Source organism: Jatropha curcas, chromosome 11 (genome assembly GCF_041381405.1).
Source record: "Jatropha curcas cultivar XTBG-Jc1 chromosome 11, XTBG_Jcur_1.0, whole genome shotgun sequence".
NCBI lineage: Eukaryota > Viridiplantae > Streptophyta > Magnoliopsida > Malpighiales > Euphorbiaceae > Jatropha > Jatropha curcas.
Window position 1 is genome coordinate 3,443,354 of NC_143161.1, and position 20,440 is coordinate 3,463,793.

Sequence of the window (20,440 nt, forward strand, 5' to 3'; positions counted from 1 at the left end):
TTTAGTAGAATTTGGATTATACATATCTAATTTCATATAATTTAATTAGTAGAATTCTATATTTTTTCCATTCTAAACACAGTATTTTGAATTTTCAAATGAATTCTATAAATTAATTCGTTCCAAACGAATTGGTAGCCTTTTGAGAGCTTTTTATCTAATGTTAAATATTTCAATGTTTTAAATTTTACAAAGATTATATATCAAGGTGCACCCCACCGTAAGTGTATATATATATATATATATATATGTAGATGCCTAGTCCAAGTTTAAATTATATATATATATATATATATATATATATGTAGATGCCTAGTCCAAGTTTAAATTCCCCTTATCTCAGTATTCAAAAAAAAAAAAAAACAAAAGATTTTAAAAATATTAATTAAATTTTTTTATAATCATATCTATTATTTCTTTCACCAAATTCATTTAATTAAATATTTAATATTTTTTTGTTATTTTAATTTAAACGGTTAGGTATCAGTTAAAAATATCTTTTAAATTATTTTTCATTTCATTTATCATTTTAGAATATTAAGAAAGTTTTGGTTTTTTTTTTTTTAACTTTACATTTGTCTTTTAGTATCTCTACTGATATTTAGATAATTGACAAATGAATAATTTAATCAATTATAACAATTTTTTTCAAGTTGGAGTTACTTGATAATTTTTCTAATTGTTATGCGATTACCTTGAAATGTGTTTGGAGGGGATGAAACTATTATAATATAATGTTAATTTTGATAATAGCTATTGGGTATGCATATAATATTTTTAAATACTCTATTTAGTTAATAATTGTCTATATATGAGAAATTTATGGAGACTATTTTATCTTATGTTAAGTGTGTTATGTGTTTATTGAATTTGAATTATTTCTTGGACCAAACTAATAAAAAAAATTAAAAATTATAATTAAAACATAGCATTAAAATATTATCATTTTCAGCTGAAAGGTAAATGCATTACTTTAATGTCAATAGACAATAATAGCAATACCTATATTATTGTTAAATACTTTATGATTTTTCTTTTAAAATGAAAAAAAAAAAAAAGTAAAATGCACTCTCTTAAATAAAATAAATTAAAGGTTTAAATAAATTTTATTAGCATATAAAATCCGAAAATAAAATTCTCTGTCGATCTCTCACTCTCTCTCTCTCACATACACACACGCATCTTTTTCTCTTTACGCGCACAATAATATGCTTTCTCTGTGATTTATGATATGTCAACATCGTCTCTCTCATCTCTCTGTAAAGACAAAACCGTGGATCTATCTCCTCCGACCATTCCCCTTCTCTTCTCTTTCCCTTTCTCCTCCTCTTTCCTTCTCTCCATCTCTTTCTTTGTTCACAGACCTGCCTATTTTTGCAGCTAGAATTCTTTCCTTCCATTGATTTGGCCTTATCTCGTTGGTTGAGATCTAACTTTGTTTCTTCTTCCTACTAACTTCTTCCCTGTAAATCCCAGATCTCTCTAATTCTTCTTTTTCTAATCACCTCCTTGAGTCGTTAAAGATGACTTCTTTTCGCTCAGATCCGACCTCCAGAATCTACCCAGAACCAGAGTCTCTCTCAATCGATCACTTCGACCGCTTACCAGATTCGCTTCTGCTCCTCGTATTTAACAAAATTGGAGATGTTAAAGCGCTTGGCCGGTGCTGCGTGGTGTCTCGCCGTTTCCACTCTCTTGTTCCACAAGTAGACAACGTTGTAGTACGTGTCGATTGCGTCATTTCTGATGACGACAGCTCGCCTTCCTCTTCCTCTGAGAAATCTCGCTCTTCTGGTTCGTCTTCCGGGTTCTCTTCTCTTTTTCGGTTGGTGTTTGGTGGCATCGTTAAGCCATTCCAGGCTCTGGGTCAGCTGCTTGGACCCAGAAGAGAGATGCTAAATTCTTATTCTTCGCGGAATAGCCTTTTTTCATCATCTTCTTCTTATTCTTCTTCTTCCTTCTCTTCGACTTCTGCAGCGTCGTCTTCTTCTTCCCTTTTTGTTGGCAACGAGGATGATGGGGAAATGGATCAGGGCGGTGTTACCCATCATTCCCCTACTCAGGTTCTCAAGAATTTTAACGAAATTAGGTTTTTGCGGATCGAATTGCCGAGTGGGGAATTAGGGATTGACGATGGGGTTCTTTTGAAATGGAGAGCTGATTTTGGATCTACCCTTGATAATTGTGTTATTCTCGGTGCTGCGTCGGTAATCAACAATGGCCATGGCAAAAGTTTCTCTCTTTTGCAAGAAAATGGAGCTGATGTTGCTTGCGGGAATATTAATAATAACAGCAATGCTGTTGCTAATGTTAATAGTGTTGGTGATGATAATGGAAGCATACCCGAGTCGTTTTACACCAATGGTGGTTTAAAGTTGAGGGTAGTGTGGACAATTAGCTCCTTGATTGCTGCATCTGCAAGGCATTATTTGCTTCAACCAATAATTGCAGAGCACAAGACTCTTGATAGCTTGGTGCTTACTGATGCCGATGGGCAAGGAGTGCTGTGTATGAATAGGGAACAGTTAGAGGAGTTAAGGGTGAAGCCTTTATCAGCTTCTTCTGCATCAAAGAGGACGCTTGTGCCTGCACTGAATATGCGGCTTTGGTATGCACCCCACTTGGAATTGCCTGATGGGATTGTGTTAAAAGGGGCAACTCTGGTTGCAATTAGACCTAGCGAACAGTCTACTACCAAGAAGGAAGTCTCTGATTCTTCTTGGGTTTCAACAGCATTTGAGGAGCCTTATGGTACTGCTGCTAAGATGCTAGTGAAAAGGAGGACTTACTGCCTGGAGATGAACTCATTCTGAACATATCAATGGCGCTGAGGTAATATTTTAGAATCTGTAATTATGCTTTGTAAGAGTTTTAATGGATTTTTATATAGCTAGAGTATTTACCTATGCTGTCATTTGCAATCTAGTGCATGCTAATTGCTTTATAATTATATTTTTATGCCAATCGGCAATGAATGATCTTCCTGAATGAAGAATTTGGAAATCCATTACCTCTGGTGACAATACTCTTATGAAGTGTTACAAGTCAATGTTAAGATGTTCTTTGCTGGACTGCACTGCTCTACATGATATTAGTTGGATTGCTATTGTGTAATTGTAATACAGATGTATTTCATTACTTAAATTAAAGCAATTGCTTTTGGTTTGATAATTTATGGACTTTTCAGGGAAAGCGCGGATGGTTTTGGGGAAGGTGAATGTGCAAGTTCTTTCTAGTAGAATGGAGATTCGAAACCAATTTTGCTTTTCACTTTGCCTGAAGTGGGTTCACCGTCTCATGGAGCCTAAATCTTGTGAGGGATTGCCACTGCCAACGGCCATCCTTAGTCGATCACGCAATGCAAGTTTGCAATAGTTCGACGCATAAACTAATCATGAAAATGAAAATGCATCTGCTTGTTTTTATTGAGGCATATGCTTGTAAGGGTGCACGCATGCAACTAGATAAATGTTGTAAGAGCTTTGAGTTTGTAGTCATTTTACTTTAATCTATAATCTCTGTATGTGAAAAATTATAGGTATGAATATGTTGTGCTTATATTACACATTTGACATACATTGAGAAAATCCAGTTCGGATTAACCCTGAGCCTCTTCTCTCTCTCTCCCCCTAAATTAATTCTAGTTGGCCTCTGTACTTCTTTTTCACATAAAGCTGTATTGCACCTAAGGAGTGTTTTATTGGCAACTTGCATTTTAGTCTTCAGATGAGGGAATTGATGATTGTACTGTAATCATTTTGAAGCTCGAAGATAGCGAATCTGGCAATATTTGGGTCTCCAAATAACACAATACAAAACTATATTGCTAGTTAATGAATGATCAAAATCGCTTTAGCATTATTAGCAGCAAAGCGGTTGCATATTTAATCAGCAGAAGAATGCCTTGGCTACATCTACAAACAAAGTGCTTTTTGTTTTCTTCTATATTATTTCTATAAAAAAAACACAAATGAAAAATGGTACGGCATTCTCACTTTACATTATTCAGCTCAACAAGTTGCATTTTTAATATTAGCCATGAAACACCAGAGGGGCGATTTACCCTTTGTTTTCCTTTTCTGATCCGTAGCTTTCAGGGCCCCAAGCACTGCATAATTGCATTATTATGTGCCCAATTTTCATGAACGGAATGATGGAATGATGGCTATCTGTCATTCCCATTTGTAAAATAATTATACTCGATAAATATAAAATATTTCTTCAAAAAATTTTTATCTACCAAAACTTAATAAGAAGAAGATGCCATTTCAATGTATTATCAAATTCTACTAAAAATAAGAAGAAAGTTATAAATTTCCATTGGCCACCATTTATTAGCTGGTTCTTCCTCTACCTTTATCTGCTGATCACATGATAGATCTTTAGCTCGATACAGTTCACGTGAAGAAAACCCTTTTGACTTTGTGCTATGATAATTATAATCATACCACCAAATATGATTGAAAATGTAATCACCTTCATAATTGGAGATGTCACAGTTGGCTTTGCATGTAATTAATTTTATTTTTATTTTATAATAATTAGAATTATTTTTTCCCATTTAAAGAGCATAGTGGAGAATTATATGAGGAACAGATATGGTAAAATAGAGCCCCACATGTTTATTTATTGGCAGGCAATGGTTGTGACTGTGAGAGGAAGGAGGTTTAGTAGTGGAAGTTATAATTTAAAAAAAAAAAAAAATGTACTAATAAATTGCAATTCTTGAAGCAAACATGTTAATTTGCGAAATTAATTATTTTTATATGATTGTTTCTTCCACTCTCTCCACCTCATGTTCTTTATACAAGCATTTCAAGTGATTTGTTCTCCTTTTTCAGCCACAGAATGTAAGGTGGATGTTAATTATTATCCTTTTTTTTTTTTTCTTTTTTGTTGGGGTCAAATGACCATATTGCCCTTCAATTTTTTTATATATTACTCAGATAATATGACAATTGAAAAGAAACATATAATGCCTCCTACTGCAAGGGACCAAAATTAACCTCTGCTGGCTCTACAAGAACGGAAAATTACTTTGTAAAGTGCTTTTCAAAAAGAGGCAACGCAATTTTTATGCACTAATTTCCTCTGAAAAGGCCGATAAAAATGGAAGCATGCACTAGCTCTCTCTTTTCTACCATGAGGTGTCTCTTTCAAACACGTGTTGCTTTTTTTTTTTTTTTTTTTTTTTTTTCTTCTTCAGCTTTTTTGTTCTTATTTTCTCTACTACATTGGAAGTTCTTAAATGAAATGCTGGATTTAAATTTTTTTACTTTTGATTTTATAAAATAGATATCCAATTATTACTTTATTAGATTATTGATTTAATGGGTTTTGGAATTATTTTCTTAGATTCAAAGGTCTAAAATAAAAGTCCTTTTGATGGGTTCTTTGGAGCCTAAAATAAAGAAAAAGTAAAAAGGGAAATTGTGGGACATGGTTTCGTAACGAAGTTTACTCTTAGAAATTACATATCCACTTCACATGCTAATCTTTTAGGGCCTAAAATAGCCTACTTAGAATGGGCTTAATATTCTGGGTTTTGTTTTATTGGGACCAGGTTAATAAGGCCTTATTCTGGGCCTATATATTCTTTTGTATAATTATAAAACATTTTTTTTTTCCAAATCTTAGAAATAATTAGAAATAATTAGTAACAGCCAGTAAGTAATTAGAATTAATTCAAATATAATTGTAAAGAATTTTTTTTTTCCGAATCTTTAAAAATGGAAAAGTCTAAATAAGAATCTAAGGGAAATCATCAATTGGACATCCTTGAACGACTGAATTGTTGATTTTCAGATTTTCACATTTTCTGGATTAATTTGAGAAATAATAAGATGAGTAGATAACTATAATAACCTCTTAAAAAAAAAAAAAAAAAAAAGATAACTATAAAAACAGAAAATATAATTGATAATTTAGCACCAGATGCTAACAATCCTGTCATGGAAGGATGTCAAGCAATCGATTTCTCAGGTAACAAACTAGAGGAAGAAATTCTTAGATTTATATCTCTCTCTTTTTCTATTGAAAGTTATTGCAGTGAAAGAAAAACATTTATAATTATCTAATCATCTTATTATTTCTCAAATTAATCCAGGATTTAAGAGCAGTCTAATTGTGAGATTGTTGTACATGTCAAATAAAATAATAATAATAAGTAAGAAACTAATACATTATATATAAAAGATGATATATATCATTAACGACTGGTAATAGTTAAACAAAATAACTATTATAGCTTGTACATATATATATATATATATATATATATATATATATATATATATATATATATATATATATATATATATATATATATATATATATATATATATATATTTTGAAGAGAGAATAATTTTCCATTCATTATTAGAATCTAGAACAAGAAGAGCTTCAATATGAGAAGGAAGCTCAAACCAAAGATCAACATCAGCATACGAACAAGATACGTTAACTAAAGCACGACTTTGTTCGCTAATCTCCTAACCCAGTTGACCGTAACATTATTACTGTTATTACATAAATCAACACAGTCGGCTTGTATCTATAATTACTTCAATTTATATGATGTCTATTAATAAGTTGAAAGACTGGCTTTGAAACCTTAGACGGATCATATCAATCAAATGCAGCAGATGCAGGCTCTGGAGGATTAGTAAGAAAAAGATCAAGAAGCTGATCAATTGTAGTGTATGCAACTTCTGGATAAAGCATTGAAGCCTCAAGATCATCTTTATCCAGTTCATAGCCCATCAGATCACCCTTTACAAACAGGCTATGAAGTATGGCCACAGGAATATTCTGTGGATGTGGTAGGGCTGCATTAATTATACAATATTACGGACAAAAATTAATTTCAAGTTCCCCAAAAAGAAAACAAATAATTCTTGAAATGTAATTTCTTTATTTCAAGAACTTACTCTCAGATAGCTCCACAATGTGTTTTTCGGGGATATGAACCCTATTAAAAATCTGACCAGTTTTCTTCTCCCAGAGAGAGATTAGTTCAAGCTGAGATATAATATTCTTGTTTGGCCTGTAAATTATAACTCGATTAAGCGTTCTTGGATCGTCTGCTGCTTTTATGGTATAAACTGCTATATCTTCCTCGTAGTTTTAGTACAGCTGAATTACCATAGAAGGATTTTAGTGCATGCATGACATAAAATTTCATTTAAAAAAAAAAAAAAAAAAGTGGATCAATTTATTAGCATAATTTTACGACAATAACTTTCCTTTATCCAGTCATAAGGCCACTTATAGATCAAACCAGTTAAAAAAAAAAAATACAGAGCAGGAATAATTTTCAAAAAAATCCCTACCGTAGTTAATTTGGTCCATATGTAAACCTATGGACCGGGTCTAAGCAAACTTTATTCTATTTTTATTATAGGTGGTTGAGGAGGGGACGTACCTTCAGCTTCACCGCTACCATAGACAGAAATATCCATTCTATGCTCATATGGACGAAGCAAGTAATTGACAAAGTATGCACCAAAGCAATTCGCGGACACAAAAGTGTAAGGAATCCCAGCAACTTCAGTGGCTCTTCGAATCTCTCTCTTCTTCTCAAGAAAAGCTTCAAATGGCGGCAATGGACTCACTCTATCCTCTTCGATCCCAAAATCGGACGGAAAAAACCTCTGCAACATAAATACACATACCAATCAAAGATTCTTTTAAAGAATCTCACAAGAACTTGAACAAAAACAAAAACAATTAATATATACCTTTATCTTACCAGCAACCTTGATGGCATCTACGATTTTGAGTTGGTCAAGAACTTGAGGATAAGCTAATGCAGAGATAACTACATCTACTTGCTTAAGTAAAGCTACAATTTTGTCGTGCTGGTCCAATTCTCCCTGCCAAATATATTATTAATGCAAAGTTCTGAAGTGTTATTACAGCCAAAATAAATTGATGTTAGGAGATAAAAATAACAATGAGTTCATTTTATTTCATATATATACATAGGCAGGTGTGTTTGTAAGTGAAGAGAGAGAAAGGAAGTATACAGGAACTATGGTGACACCCATTGATTGAAAGTGACTGTGGATTTGTAACTTGGAAGGAGGAGACTGTGAGGTAATGGGACGAGTATAGACGTAGGTTTTATGGCCTAATGACACACTTGCTTTCACCATGTACTTGCCTATGTAACCAGTTCCTCCGAATATCAGAATCTTGCTTAAGCTTTTTCTCCATTGTTATTATCTTTGCTCTTCTTCTACACCGTTTCCGTTTATATTTGCTTCATCATTTCATATTATTTATAGAAGCAAGAATAAAGTAATTGGAGTGGGCTCAGTCATGGAGTGATGCAAATAAGCCGATTCTTGTTGTTTTGCTGCAGCACGTGATTCCTGCCAAGTATTCGCAACTTGGTTACTATACCACTATAAGCCAACTTTCCGTCACTTTGTACAATATCGGTAAGGCCATGTGATAAAAGAGAAAAAAACAGTCCCAATTTTGATAATTTTTTACAACTTCAATCAATTTTTTTAATTTTATCAATTCATACCTCATACTTTTTTCTGTATAATAATTACACATTTTATACAGAGTGTGAGCCTTTACATATGATACATAAACGCTCGTTAGAAAGTTTACTAATAACTCAGCTAAAAGATTTAGTTTTTCTGCTAAAAACTTAAGGGAATAGAAATGGAATTCCTGAGATTAATGTCTGAATTGATTAGGAGTAGTACATCTATTTTTTCAAAATAAATACAATTACCAAAGACATCCCAAATTTAAAATATATCAAACCGCTCGATAGAGCATCTAAATTCCCTGGTTATTTCAAAAGCAAGCGGATTCCAAGATTTCCATTCCTTGGAGAAAGATTAAAAGAGAAAATAGAGAAAAGACATAGCAGTTGCAAGTTGCAAGCCAAGATTCTCCATTACCCTGTGCGGGTCACTCCAACCCCAAAATCAAAGAAATTAAGATAAATGTTTTGAGGGTGCAGATTTTATAGATACAAGTTGATGTGAAGATATATAGTAAGAGAATGGTAAAATGAATTGAAGAGACAAATAAATGGTATAGACAATTTCAGAATAATAAATCATACACAATGGGAAAAAGAGTAACTTCCAATCGAATTGTTGACATATTTCATCAAAAAACACACATCCACGCATACATTAAAATTGCACTCCTGACATGAGAAATGCAATTAGCTGAACTGAACGATTCCAAAATGGATAAATCTTAACACCAACACTTTCAGAACCTTAATACTTTTATGTTATTACCATCCCAATCATAGCTAGGAAGGCATATGCATTTGCTCATGGCTTTGCCTGCTCTTTCTCCTTGTTCACTTAAAATTTCCTGAATCAAACAGTTTTTTACATGGTATTCATTAGATATTGGCACAAATCAACAAAAAAAATATATATATATATATATATATATATATATATATATATATATAGATGAGATTTTGTGCTTGCAAACAAAATCAGTACTAATCTTTATGCATGTAAGGAATTTATTAGGAATTTCATAGAAATATAAGAGCATAAAATTGGGATGCCAGATGGTATTTAGGGATCTTGCAATCAATTGCAAAGTTGAAACTACATTTAATCATATTCAATCCGCCTAACATATCAGCAGCATTTTCCCTTTTCATGGGCAGAGAGGGAAGTGCTTCCCAAGTAATCGCCTATTAATACAAAGCATGGAGATGCCTAGAAAAGAAGGTCAAGATGCAAGAGATGCCCCATTGCTGTATCCATATTGAACCTCCTAGGAAACTAGTATGATAATGCATAGCACAGCATACTTTAGATTGTAGTAGAAGCATATTTAATAGCAGCAATCAAGTATTGCAAATAAAGTTAGATTACAAAGAATTCAAGAAAAGAATGCATGAGAGTTATTAAATCATCTAAATTGTTATCCATCATAACATAAGAAGTGAATCTCTCAACTTATTTCCGTTAAATATAAATTAGTTTGACGCAGGGAATGCAAATGATAAAATAGAAACCAAACAACAAATTAATTTCTTCTAGAAAGGTACAAAACATATTTCCTGACTTGCATAGGAGTGTTCTAACTTATTATCAGAAGCTTTTACTTGCCTCTAGTCAGCAGAATATCATCCTCATCTTTCTTTTGACTGCAGCAAAAATTGGCACACGATTGACAAAAAGGTGGTTGAATGACTCCACACACTATCCCACACTAGCTCTTTCCAGATGAGAAATTTACCATTAAATTGGAAAACTTGACCTGAGAAATTACAATATTCCCAAATCTTAGGCAACTGCTTTCTTTTCCTAGGCAGCGGGTGAAAGTAAGTGTTCAATTTCAGATTTAGGATGCTAAACTGAGAGCCACAAGCCCACATCGCAAAAAATAAGGACATACAGATCACATCACCAAATTATTGATCAAGCAAATATTTGCTTACCACTGTTTTCATTCTCCAATTGGATTGTTCCTCATATCAAGCCGTGGAATTCACCATGTGGTCAGCTAGCATGGATAGTTATCCTAGACTTCATGTATTTATTTTTCAGAAGTTTCATATCAACTTATAATATTTTCTATAGCTTTTTGTAGTGCATTCTTTAAGCTATACAACATTCTCATTGGAAGTTATCAATTCCACATTGATGGTTTAGCAATCCCTCATTAAACTAGGTCATTCTATGTCCTCTCAGAGTTTTCCGTCTCTACACGGTTAAACATGGAAACCCTAAGGCTCTAGTAGAACTTCTAGGGCGAAGTCTCACAATCTTCATAATTGCATAAACATCATTTCTTAACTGGAAAACAGCTTTAGGCAAAAACGTAGACAAAAGGTTTCCAAATGCTATATATTCATTATTTATTAATCTCTAACAAATCACTTTCTTTTCTTTTTTTTTTTTTTTTTTTCCAATCAGGTAGTGGTCTAATTAGTTTTCTCATTTATGTGAGGAGTGAAAGGTCAAAAGTTCAAGTCCTCTTGACCATAATTGTTTTCACTAATTTGGTGAGTCAAGAGTTACCCCCTGTTGTGTAACTCGCATTGTTTTTTCGCCCCATAAAGCCTCCAATGAATTAAAAAAACTTTAATTTTTTTATTAGCAACAAAAAATTTTATTAGAATTAAAAAAACCAGAAAAAGTAATATTTTCAGGAATCCATCCCAAGCCAATAAACTTTCCCAATACACCTATCACTACCCTGAAAATCTCTAACAAATTACTTACTTTCCTTCGTTCCCAATCCAGCATCACCTTCATTAACTTCCCCTTCCACCAACCTTAAAACTCACATGGAAAATGAATGTAGTTACAAAAAGGGTATAGCTCACTAAGTGAAATTGAGTAAAAGGAAGGAGGGAAGAAGGAAGAGGGTGTACACTGATAAATGTATTTTTTAAAAAATTAAAAAAAAATGATAATTTCTTTTCCTAATAAAGATGAAATTCCAGATTTTTTTTCCCAATAAGTGAATAAAATTTGTTAGTCACCTAGCTCTTATTATAGATATAATAGAAGTCTCTTCATACAGTTTAATTAGGAAAGAGAGAGGTGTTGGATAAAAATTACTCGCCTAGATCGGGTCCATAGTCACACTTATGGATCAAACTAGGATTTTTTAAAAAGTGTTCCCACTTTATCTTTTTTGTTTCCAGTGTATAGTCAGAAATATCCTCGTTTCAATAAAAAAATCTTATTCTCATTTGTTTGGTCTATGAGTGAGGCCATAGACCCAGTCTAAATAAAATTTTCCCGCATTGAATTTGAATCCCTTTTATTAGGAAGTAGGAGTTGTCATGTCCTTCCAAGTAATATGATGATGATTAGTTATGAATACAAGAAAGCTATTAAAGGAGATGTTCATCTCATGGCCTAATGACTTGGTTATTTATACCTCAAAGTTTTTGCATTTTCATAACTGTATCTTATTTTAAAAATTCAGCTGATTAAATCCCAATGTGAAAGTTAGTTTTGCAATTGTATATTATTAATCAATATTTTGAAAAAATAATAACATTCATTTTACTGGGAAGAGATATTTAATTCCACTTTTTCTCTCCTTTCCTCTCCTTTCCTCTACAATTCCAATTTAAGATAGATATAGAACACAAACACTTCACAGACTCTTTGGCTAAAATCTTATGCAAATGATTCGTTTTTAGTATGGTTATAAACTACTGGTTTGGCTCTTCTTTTGGTCAATCAGATTAGGTTTACATTTCAACAGTCCTTTCCACCTTTTGTAGATTCGTTAGGTTGGTGTGAGATATTAACTACCTCTTCTCTCCTATAGTTGGTGTGTCTCGTATGCTTTATTATTGCTGGTTTGTTTTAAGTGGGATTTAGTTCTTTTTATTGAGCTTCAGGAGGTATGTTGGTCGATCTTTTCTTACTTCAAGACTATTCTCATCATTTTTTTTTTCCAAGACTTTCAGTACTTTGTTCCTTGGCCATTAGTATGATTATTTTTGTATGTTCCTTTTACTTTCGATGTTTTGATCACGTTTTTTTTCACGGAATAAATCTAGGATAAATTTGGATATATGAGAGTGTCCATTGGCCCGGATTTAATTTTCAGATATATTAAAGTTTTTCTTAGACCAAATTAATAAAACAAAATTTCTTTTTAGTAATAAAAAAATCAAATAGTGTGTTTTGCATTTAATTGAGCTTAAGTTAAAGCTCTAACCTTTAATTTCTTTTTTAGCATGCAATTACAACATATTGAAAAGTTTAGACCTTCTTAATTTGCTTTTAGAGTGTAATTTTTGTAACCTAATTTTCTTTTAAAGTGTAATTATAAATAAATTGATAAATTTAAGCTGCCTAGGAAACAAAGGACAATTTAGGATAAATTTACAACTATTCGAATAATTTATAGTAAAATTGATGGTTAGGCCTAACATAATTTGGATTAACCATTTTGGGAAATTTAGCATCAGAGTGTTATTCTTGTATTGAAATTTAAACTGTAAATAAATTTTAACATTGAGGTTTATTTACTTATATTTATCTTGGAAATTACAATTTTATTAATAAGAATCAAGATAAACTAAACTTATAAGGTCTAAACTAAACTTAGATGGATAGATTCACCCTCTACACTCAACCGAAGACTTAAAATGCTAAGGAAAGAAACTTGATACCAGGACACCAGATTGAAGAATAGAACGCACAGAACTAAAGAGGCACTTCCCAAGAACTAAAATTTAACAAAGGTATCCTCGCAATATGATCAGCTCCCTATAAATTTTAGGTATATAAACCCTATATCACTTATCTTCACTATGTACCATATGCCCAGTTGGTAATCCCTTCAAAATTAGCCATTACTTACCAAATCTATTTGTCTTTCAAATTTTCGCATGTGCTCCTCTAGCAATTCAACAAGTTATCAATGCCAAGTATTCATCTTTTCTAGGATAACATAATAAAATATTGGCCTAATACAGAGCAGGTATACATAGAACTCTATCCTTAAACAATTAAATTAGCTTGTGTATATAACCCATATAAAAGCCAAAAGGGGTGCCTTATATCACGTTAAATAAATAACCATAGTTATGTACTACATTATTATTTTACCATTTGATCTAAAAATAAAGTTAATTGTAATTTTCCTTTAAAAGAAAAGTTAGTTGTAATTTTAAAGAATTTCCCCTTTTTCAATTAGCTAGATGTTGAAATCATCAAAATTTTGAAATTAGTAAGTAGGGACTAGGGAGCCTTATTACTTGGATATATTTTTTTTAAATAAGTTAAGTTTTTCCTGAATTTAAAATTAAAAAAAAATTCATTTTGCCAATAATTTTTTTTTTTTTTTTTTTTTTTGAAACCTCAAGAATCATCATTTGAGGACAATTAACAAGGTAATAGTTATGATCATTCAATTATTTGATTCTTTACTTTCTCTATTCAGCAAAGTGCTATTTGTGTATTTATAGAAATTTTATTGTCCTATCAAAACAAAAGCTGCCAAAATGATATAATATTTAAAATTATCATAGTATAAGAAGAATAGTTATTTTTGTTCTTTTATTATTTCATTTGAAGCCAAACAAACAACATTTATTAACAATTTCCTAAATTTGTCATTTCAGAATATTCATTGTTTTCCTGTATGTCTTTTAGCAGATTCCATAAAGAAGAATAAATATGAAAGCAACAGATTATCATATTATTCTCTCAAAAAGAACAGATATATTATCTATATACCTAAAAATCATAATTTTAATGGATTCTTTCCCTTTCAAAGGAAAACTAAGAAGAATATAGGATTAAAATCTCAAGCCTTTTAAATTATGATTTGCATTTCCATCATTAGGCTGCTCAAAGAGGTTTTTAGTTAAATGCTAAATTGGGGAAAATAATATTCTTTTGGTACTTCTAGTTAAAATGAATGATCACCAAGTGAAATCCTCCTGAACCCTTGTAGGATTTTAAATAGAGGTTGGAATTTATTAGCTATAACATAAGTTTTTATTGAAGGAAAACTAAGTTAGACAACGGGCATGAAATAACCAGCAGTACAATTACAGCATTACAATCTGTTCATTTTTTTTCTTTTTCAAATTTAGGCAGTCTGTTCATTCTATTGATGTAACCAATTTAACAACTAAAACCCTAAAACAGTTAGCAGAACCGACATACGCCGATCTATTATCATGTGGCCCAACCCTACTCGCAGAAAAGAATTGGGATTCTAAAGCTTATTAAGGTTTCCACCTTTGAAAGGTCTAACCTTTATTCCAGTCAGTGCCAACCACATTATTGCGCCACAGGGAAGCTAACACCTGGCTAAGATTACAGATGTTAGGGAGAAGGGAACAAGCAATACAACAAACAAGGAGACAACCAGCCGATTTTCATTCACCCCAACCCATGTACAAACCATGAAAAGGCATTATAATACGTAACCTCCATAAAAATACACCCAATGGTTAACTTTCTTTATGACTACCAAGAAAAAAAAAAAAAAAAAAAACTGTCATGGTTAGTGTTACTATGCACTTCACGCAAACCTAAATACCAGTTCCACATGGAGAAATCACAAAAACATTAAAAAAGCACAAGACATACAAACAAAAAACCACAAGAACGGCGAATATAATATATGTAACCATGTAAACAATATAACTAAAATGCGAAACAGAAATAAGAATAAAAATACAGGAGGGAGGACTGTTTTAGCTTACCCGGAAGAAGATGGACCAAGAGGAATGAGCACTTCAAGGCAATGATCAGTTCTTTCCTTTGCCTTTCTGGTCAGAATGCCTGCTTCCATCGCCATAGCAGAGCTGCAACCCAGGTTGGAACTGATGGTGTTGATGATTCTCCATAGGTGGTGGCGGTGGTCCAGCAGCACCAATGAAGAAAGGTACGTTTGTTGAGCCGTCTATAGGAGAAGAAGAAAACCTCTGGAGGTGAGGCAAAAGCGACGGTGATGATGAATTGGACTGAAGGGTCCCCCTATTGAAACCAGCAAGGCCTGAAGAAATAGTGAAGTTAAGGTTATAGTCCCCACCGGGACCCGGTTGTGTTGTGGCCACTGGGATCAAATGATCGGAAACGAAAGGAAAATGCTGCAATTGCTCCTGGTGATTCTCCCCTGAGAAATTAAATGGCGGGATTGACATTGTCATTGCTTGAGGGATTGAATTCCCTAACTGGATTTGCCCTGAAAACCCTGATGAATTGTGAGCTGTCCGTGACAAGGACGGCCCTAAGAACCCTGTACCAAAGTAATCCATTGGGGTCAAGGGCCAATGCCTTGACTTGTGAAACAAGTTGGCCTCAGAACCAGAAGGACTAGTAGTAGCAGCAGTGTGATGGTTGTTATTGCTCACGCTACTAATCCCCGCAGTTAAAAGCTCAGTAAATGTAGAATTTTGAGAAATTGGGTTCATATTCTGGTGATGTGCAACGCGTGATTCATTCTCTTTCTCCTTGGCTCTCTCCCTTGCTCTATCCCTAGCCTTAACACGGCGAATATCAGACCTGGATAGAGATAAACCAGAACCTTTGCTTGTGTCTGAAGTGCTACTACAAGCAGATTTAGACAATGAAAGATGCTGGCTCTGGTTCTGGTTAAATTTTGGATCTTCAAGCTCTACATCAGCTGAATCAAATCCCTGTTCAGTACCGTCACTGTTTCTTTTCTCATCACTTAATTGCTTTGGAGTGTCAGGGAAAGAACCATTAAGCGAAGGGAGCTCATTTATTGCATCTGCAGCTGCTTTAATCAGCCATTCTACCGCTTTACTTGGCTGATCATAACCCAACCGATCTTGGAGATCGTAAAATTGTATCGCCGTGGTTACTGATAACCGGACCCGCCGGTCCCTTAACCCCTTCGAAGTCCACACCTTGCTATGCCGATCTTTTCCACCGGATGCTCTAGAAACCCTAATTATGCGTGAAGAGGGGTGCCAACCTCGAAACCGATTGGCACTGCCGGAGTCGCCTCCTGCACCACCGGCACCACCTCCACTTCCACTGCCAAGATTAGACCTTTTGAGCTCTCCATCTTCTTCGTCATCTGGGTATTGGTGGTCACCACTTCCTTTTTTGGCTATTCTGCTGGTGTCACTTCTGCCATTACCAACTCTAGAGAATTTACAGGGTTGTGTCTGAATCTCCTCCACCTCCATAGCACTTTCATTCCTTTGTCAAAACGAGAACTCAAAAGCCAAGACCCTCCTCCACTTCTCCCCTTTCCTTTTTGCTTACTTCTTGTTCCTATCTAGCTCTCTTTCTTATGTTTTCGTACTTAGTATAACGAGAATAAAGCTGAAAAATGGTTGTGGTTTCTATAGAAAGAGAGAGAAATGAAGAAGCTAGAAGAAGTGCAGTAGGTGGGGTTGCTGTGTCCTATGCATTGATGACGATAATTCAGAAGAGTACTTTGGCTTTGTAGTGATAAAAAGACCTTTTTTCACGATTCGATATATCACGGTCCAAGTCAGGAGAGAGAGATAGAAAGAGAAAACCCTTCTCAGCTTCTCTCTCGGTTAAGCTTTTTGCAGTTTGCACAGAAGACTCTCAAAAAGCAAAGCCTGCAATGGCAGCCTCAGCCCTGCAATCAAAAAACCAAACAAGATGTCTTCTTTTTTCAAGAAAAAAAAAAAAAAAAAAACAGGAAAGAAAGAAAGAAGAGAAAAGACTAAACAGCTATATATATGTAAAAGATAGAGAAAAAACAAAGCAAAAGATGGCTTAAATAGGTACACAGAAGCACACCCAGCTGCCTTAACCGCACCCACATATAGAGAAATAGATATATAGCCATAGACTCGCTCATTTCATAGCCTGAGATCTGAGTTATTTGTCTATAGATGACCTTTAGCAGCTTAAACCTAAAGATTATTAGCTTTAACAAAAGTCGAAACAAAAAAAAAAAAAAAAGACCCAACCTACGCATTCAAATTGCACACACCACACAAAAACACATACAAAGACTCTTGATCTATGCCTTTCTGCTTCAAAATTAAGCTAAAGAAGAAGCAGTAATAGCGTACGGATTGCCGATCTGAGCCTGACTCTTTTTCTTTTTAGCTCTCTCTTTCTTTCTCTCTCTCTCTCTCTCTCTCTCTCTCTCTTGTATTCAAAGCTTCCTTTCTCTGACTCTAAAAACGGCAGGCACTTAACACCACCACCACCACCATCACCACCTCCTCCTCCCACCACCACCACCTCCCACCACTATACACAAGAACAATAAATGACAAAAAATCATTTATTAAAACACTGTTTCAAAATTACCAACAACACGGACTATAGTTCAAAGGAACCAAAATAAATAAATAAAAAAATAAAAAAATAAAGAGTAGCTTACACTGAAACAATGTTGGGTATAGTTACAGGTGTCAAGCTCTTAAAAGATTTTATTTTTCTCCTTTTTTTGTCCCTCTTCTTTCCTTTGCTTGCTTCTTCTGTTCCTGTTTGCGCTTTTTTCACCAATTGGTTACTCGCAGATCTTTTGTTTACAAGCATCCAAAATTGACGGATCTGTGGCCCTTGCTGGAGAAGATTAATTAGCTTGAGGGATCAGTCCTTGTACTGCAAAACCACAAAACAAAAATGAAAAAGATATTAAAATTTAAATAATCAATTTTGATTATGTGACAGTAATTAAACTAATTACAACCTGAACTGAAATTTCGTCGTCAGAACAAAATTATTATTTCTTCTAATGAATGCAGTGAAGTACTTCAATGTAATACTATCAATCATTATCTTTAACCTGCAATTATAAGCTCATTGAAGAAGAAAATTAAATTAAATTAAAGTAAGCGTTTCAGGTCAGCTCAAAAACAAGAGAACAAGTGAATATCCAAGAAGGAAAATAAAACAGAAAATTTCAAATAATTCACACTTCTAAACCTTCATTTCAGAAAAGAAAAAATTTTGCAAATGCTACTACAGCAAACTCTAGAAAAAACGCAAGTAGAAAATCAGTTATATACTTTGAAGAAATATAAGAAGAAGAAAGGACTCTTGAGACTGGTACTGACTTGCTAGCTAGAGTTTGCAGCTTACTTATAGATTGTTAAAGTCTCAGCTTTAAAATGCAAAACAATACGAAAGAGCTTTTTCAAAATTATTTGCTAATTTTTTCAGCTTAATTAGAAAAAACTCACCCTTCCCTAGAAAAAAAAAAGAAAGGTAAAACAGGTAGCCCACCATTAACAGACCTCGAATTCAGAGAAACAATTAACACTCACTCGCTAACACAAAAAGTTAGGGTTGAAAATGGAGGAAAACTGAGAAAATATAAATAAAAATAATAATAATAATAACAATAAGAGAAAAATTAGATATTATGTAATTAGGTTTTAGGTTTTGAAGAGAAGGAACGAAGTGAGGAGAAAAAGAGTTTAGGGGTTGAAGAAGCTGATGCATACCCATTCGAGCAAACCACCGGGCTTATCGGGAAAGAGCAGACACTGCGCCGTTCCTCATCCTTTAATATATCTCTTTCTTTTTCTCCTCCTTTTGCCCTGTACTTCATCACTTAATTACTTATATTGCCACTCCCTAATCATTAAAAAAAATGCAAAAAATGAAAAATAATGTGTTTTTTAAAATTTCCAGCTAATTAGAAATACTAGTACACTGGCAATAATACACTTTCTTTTGTTTTTTACTCTTTTATTTTTTTTTCTTAAGAAAATTGTTTTTTATTTGATTGGTTGTATTTTTATTGTTTTTTCCTTTTCTATTTGTTTAAAAAAATTCATTTGTCTCGTGGATTTTCTTTTAAATAAAAAATGAAGCTTTAAAATATTTATGCAATGAATGAAAAAAAATATTTATGACAATAAAAGAAATGAACAACCAAACATTTTTGTATGTACCTTTCAATCAACCTCTCTTTTGAGAACTACTATTTTAGAAACCAACCTTCTTGATTCGTTCTCATTAGATGCTCCATCAAAGATTTTGAATAATTCATAAATTTAGTTTAAATTTAATCCTCTTAATTAATTTGGGACCAAAATTTAATTATTGTTATTATATAAAAAATAACATATATATCAAATATCTTTGTGGGTTTTAAAAATTTTCATAAATTTTAAAATTCTCAATTCAAATATGTGTTCATGCCTTATATCATTTCAATATATTTTTTATTTATTGGGGTTTTAATAGATAAATAAAGCCAAATAACTAAAATAATTCTACTTTTTAGATCATTTTTGTGATCGGGAGAATTCGAACTCGAAAACTAATCTAACCACAACTTATTATCTAACTTTTACTTATTAACTAACTTTTCGGTTTGGTTTTTTTATGATTTTTTTTCTAATTTTATTATTAGCATGCATTATTGTGACGGTTTAGGTTACTTAATATGATCACAGAAATAAAACTTTGGGGTTTAAAATGAAAATAGAAGGTACAAATTACAATTTGTTGTTCACTATTAGGGTTTATAAATTACAATCAATCAAGTGAAATAGTTAAGAAGATAAAATATCATAAAAGTCCTTTTACAATTTACATGGATTATATATAGCTTTGAAGTCATAATTAAACAATTACAGTAAGAAGATTTGGATATCAAAAACTGCATTGGCATGGACCAACCACTCCCATTATAATTATTAAATATTACTACTAATAGCTTAATAAGCTTCCATGTTTTAAATTTCATTTCCCTTATTAAATTTATCAAAATGTTGCAAAGATAATTTTGGAATGATAACAGTTGTTTAGTTAAAATCAATATTTACCGACTTGAAGATTTGCCTCGTCATTAAATTTTTTGCATTTTTTTTTCCTTTTCATCTTTATTTTGCTCGAGTTTTAATTGATGAATTTATTTGATTGCAATCGATATTTATAACAGTTATATTTTCTATTTCAAAATAATAATTTTAGAAAAAATATGAAAAATATTTAGTCCAATCCATTTTATTTCGTCCTACAATCTC

At 32.8% G+C, this 20,440-nt stretch overlaps 3 protein-coding genes across 10 annotated transcripts; 1 reads left to right on the forward strand and 2 right to left on the reverse strand.

The window, feature by feature from the left end:
* The first annotated feature begins 1,179 nt into the window (after nucleotides 1–1,179).
* On the forward strand, nucleotides 1,180–3,602 carry LOC105634012 (F-box protein At5g46170). Its single transcript, XM_012216747.4, has 2 exons — nucleotides 1,180–2,832; nucleotides 3,188–3,602. The coding sequence occupies exon 1, from the start codon at nucleotides 1,524–1,526 to the stop codon at nucleotides 2,811–2,813; it is 1,290 nt and encodes a 429-aa protein (XP_012072137.1). The 5' UTR covers nucleotides 1,180–1,523; the 3' UTR covers nucleotides 2,814–2,832; nucleotides 3,188–3,602.
* Nucleotides 3,603–6,347: 2,745 nt separating this feature from the next.
* Nucleotides 6,348–8,541, reverse strand: LOC105634013 (eugenol synthase 1). The gene is given in 7 exon segments (XM_012216748.3): nucleotides 6,348–6,827; nucleotides 6,930–7,125; nucleotides 7,127–7,134; nucleotides 7,424–7,652; nucleotides 7,740–7,874; nucleotides 8,028–8,211; nucleotides 8,537–8,541. Coding segments are annotated over 7 exon segments (957 nt in total). The 3' UTR covers nucleotides 6,348–6,627.
* A 480-nt stretch (nucleotides 8,542–9,021) lies between these two features.
* Nucleotides 9,022–19,015, reverse strand: LOC105634014 (transcription factor TCP2-like). Of its 8 annotated transcripts, XR_016318663.1 has the most exons (6): nucleotides 18,908–18,990; nucleotides 18,151–18,246; nucleotides 17,839–18,062; nucleotides 15,200–17,079; nucleotides 10,113–10,263; nucleotides 9,022–9,354 (listed from the first exon to the last, which is right to left on the reverse strand). XR_016318663.1 is itself a non-coding variant. In XM_012216750.4 (5 exons), the coding sequence occupies exon 4, from the start codon at nucleotides 16,652–16,654 to the stop codon at nucleotides 15,245–15,247; it is 1,410 nt and encodes a 469-aa protein (XP_012072140.1). In that variant the 5' UTR covers nucleotides 16,655–17,079; nucleotides 17,839–18,062; nucleotides 18,151–18,246; nucleotides 18,908–18,990; the 3' UTR covers nucleotides 9,022–9,354; nucleotides 15,200–15,244. The 8 variants fall into 8 exon arrangements, 7 of the variants coding, with proteins under 7 accessions (XP_012072140.1, XP_089571934.1, XP_012072142.1 ...); XM_012216750.4 differs by lacking the exon at nucleotides 10,113–10,263; XM_089715808.1 differs by lacking the exons at nucleotides 10,113–10,263; nucleotides 18,908–18,990 and adding an exon at nucleotides 18,644–18,662.
* Between the last annotated feature and the right edge of the window lie 1,425 nt (nucleotides 19,016–20,440).

Coding starts and splice junctions, on each gene's coding strand:
- LOC105634012 (XM_012216747.4), top strand. CDS start 1,524: ATGACTTCTTTTCGCTCAGATCCGACCTCCAGAATCTACCCAGAACCA.
- LOC105634014 (XM_012216752.4), bottom strand. CDS start 16,654: ATGGAGGTGGAGGAGATTCAGACACAACCCTGTAAATTCTCTAGAGTT.